Genomic DNA, 977 nt, shown 5'->3' with positions numbered 1-977 from the left:
AGGTGGCCGGCATGAGGACGGCGAGGGGCTACATGGCGGCCGGCGAGGTGGGCGGGCGCGTGGTGGTGGCCGGCGAGGACGGAGAGGCGGAGGTGTTCGACCCAGAGGCCGGTCGCTGGTCGCCCGCGGCTCCCCGTGGCGGCGCGGCCGTGGCGAGGTACGACGCGGCGGCGGCGGGCGGCAAGCTGTACGTGACGGAGGGGTGGGCGTGGCCGTTCGAGCGCGCGCCGCGGGGCGCGGTGTACGACGCGGTGGCGGACGCGTGGTCCGACATGGCGCGCGGGATGCGGGAGGGGTGGACGGGCTCCTGCGCCGTGTCAGGCGGCCGGATGTACATCGTGGCCGAGTACGGCGAGTGGCGGCTGAAGCGGTACGACGAGCCGCGGGACGAGTGGCGGATGGTGGCCGGCGGCGGGGTGCCGCAGGAGGTGTGGCGGCCGCACGTCGTGGCGGGCCAGCTGGAGGAGGTCGGCGGCGGCCGGCGCAGGATCTACGTGGTCGGCGCGGGCCTCGACGTCGCCGTCGGCACCGTCGTGTCCGCCGCCAACCACGGCGCCGGCACGGAGGAGGAGCGGGTGGAGTGGGAGGTCGTCAAGGGCCCCGAGGAGTTCGTCGGGCTGGCGCCGTGCAACGCGCAGGTCCTCTACGCCTGAGCCGCCAACCAAGCTCGTCGGCGCCAGGCACCGGCGGGGGAAAGGGAAAGGAGACCCGACCCTGGGCCCGCACGTCAGCCACCAGCGCCTTCGTCATCGCCGAGCCATGTGATGCCCCCGATTCAATCGTACACTAATCATGCACGCAAACGTGTACGATCAAGATCAGGGACTCACGGGAAGATATCACAACACAACTCTAAAACATAAATAAGTCATACAAGCATCATAATACAAGCCAGGGGCCTCGAGGGCTCGAATACAAGTGCTCGATCATAGACGAGTCAGCGGAAGCAGCAATATCTGAGTACATACATAAGTTAA

The 977-nt window shown here is 68.6% G+C and overlaps 1 protein-coding gene across 1 annotated transcript in view; it reads left to right on the top strand.

Moving 5' to 3' along the window:
- Window positions 1-750, top strand: part of LOC119352824 (F-box protein AFR-like) — a 1,456-nt gene extending 706 nt beyond the window's left edge. The window contains exon 3 of the mRNA XM_037619413.1: window positions 3-750. Within this exon, the coding sequence (XP_037475310.1) occupies window positions 3-653 (651 nt within the window). The 3' untranslated portion in view covers window positions 654-750. The remainder of the gene's footprint in view (window positions 1-2) is intronic.
- Window positions 751-977: the final 227 nt, after the last annotated feature.

Source organism: Triticum dicoccoides, chromosome 1A (assembly GCF_002162155.2).
Source record: "Triticum dicoccoides isolate Atlit2015 ecotype Zavitan chromosome 1A, WEW_v2.0, whole genome shotgun sequence".
Classification (NCBI taxonomy): Eukaryota; Viridiplantae; Streptophyta; class Magnoliopsida; order Poales; family Poaceae; genus Triticum; species Triticum dicoccoides.
Note: the sequence above shows the minus strand (reverse complement) of the source record. Positions and strands in the feature narration are given on the sequence as shown.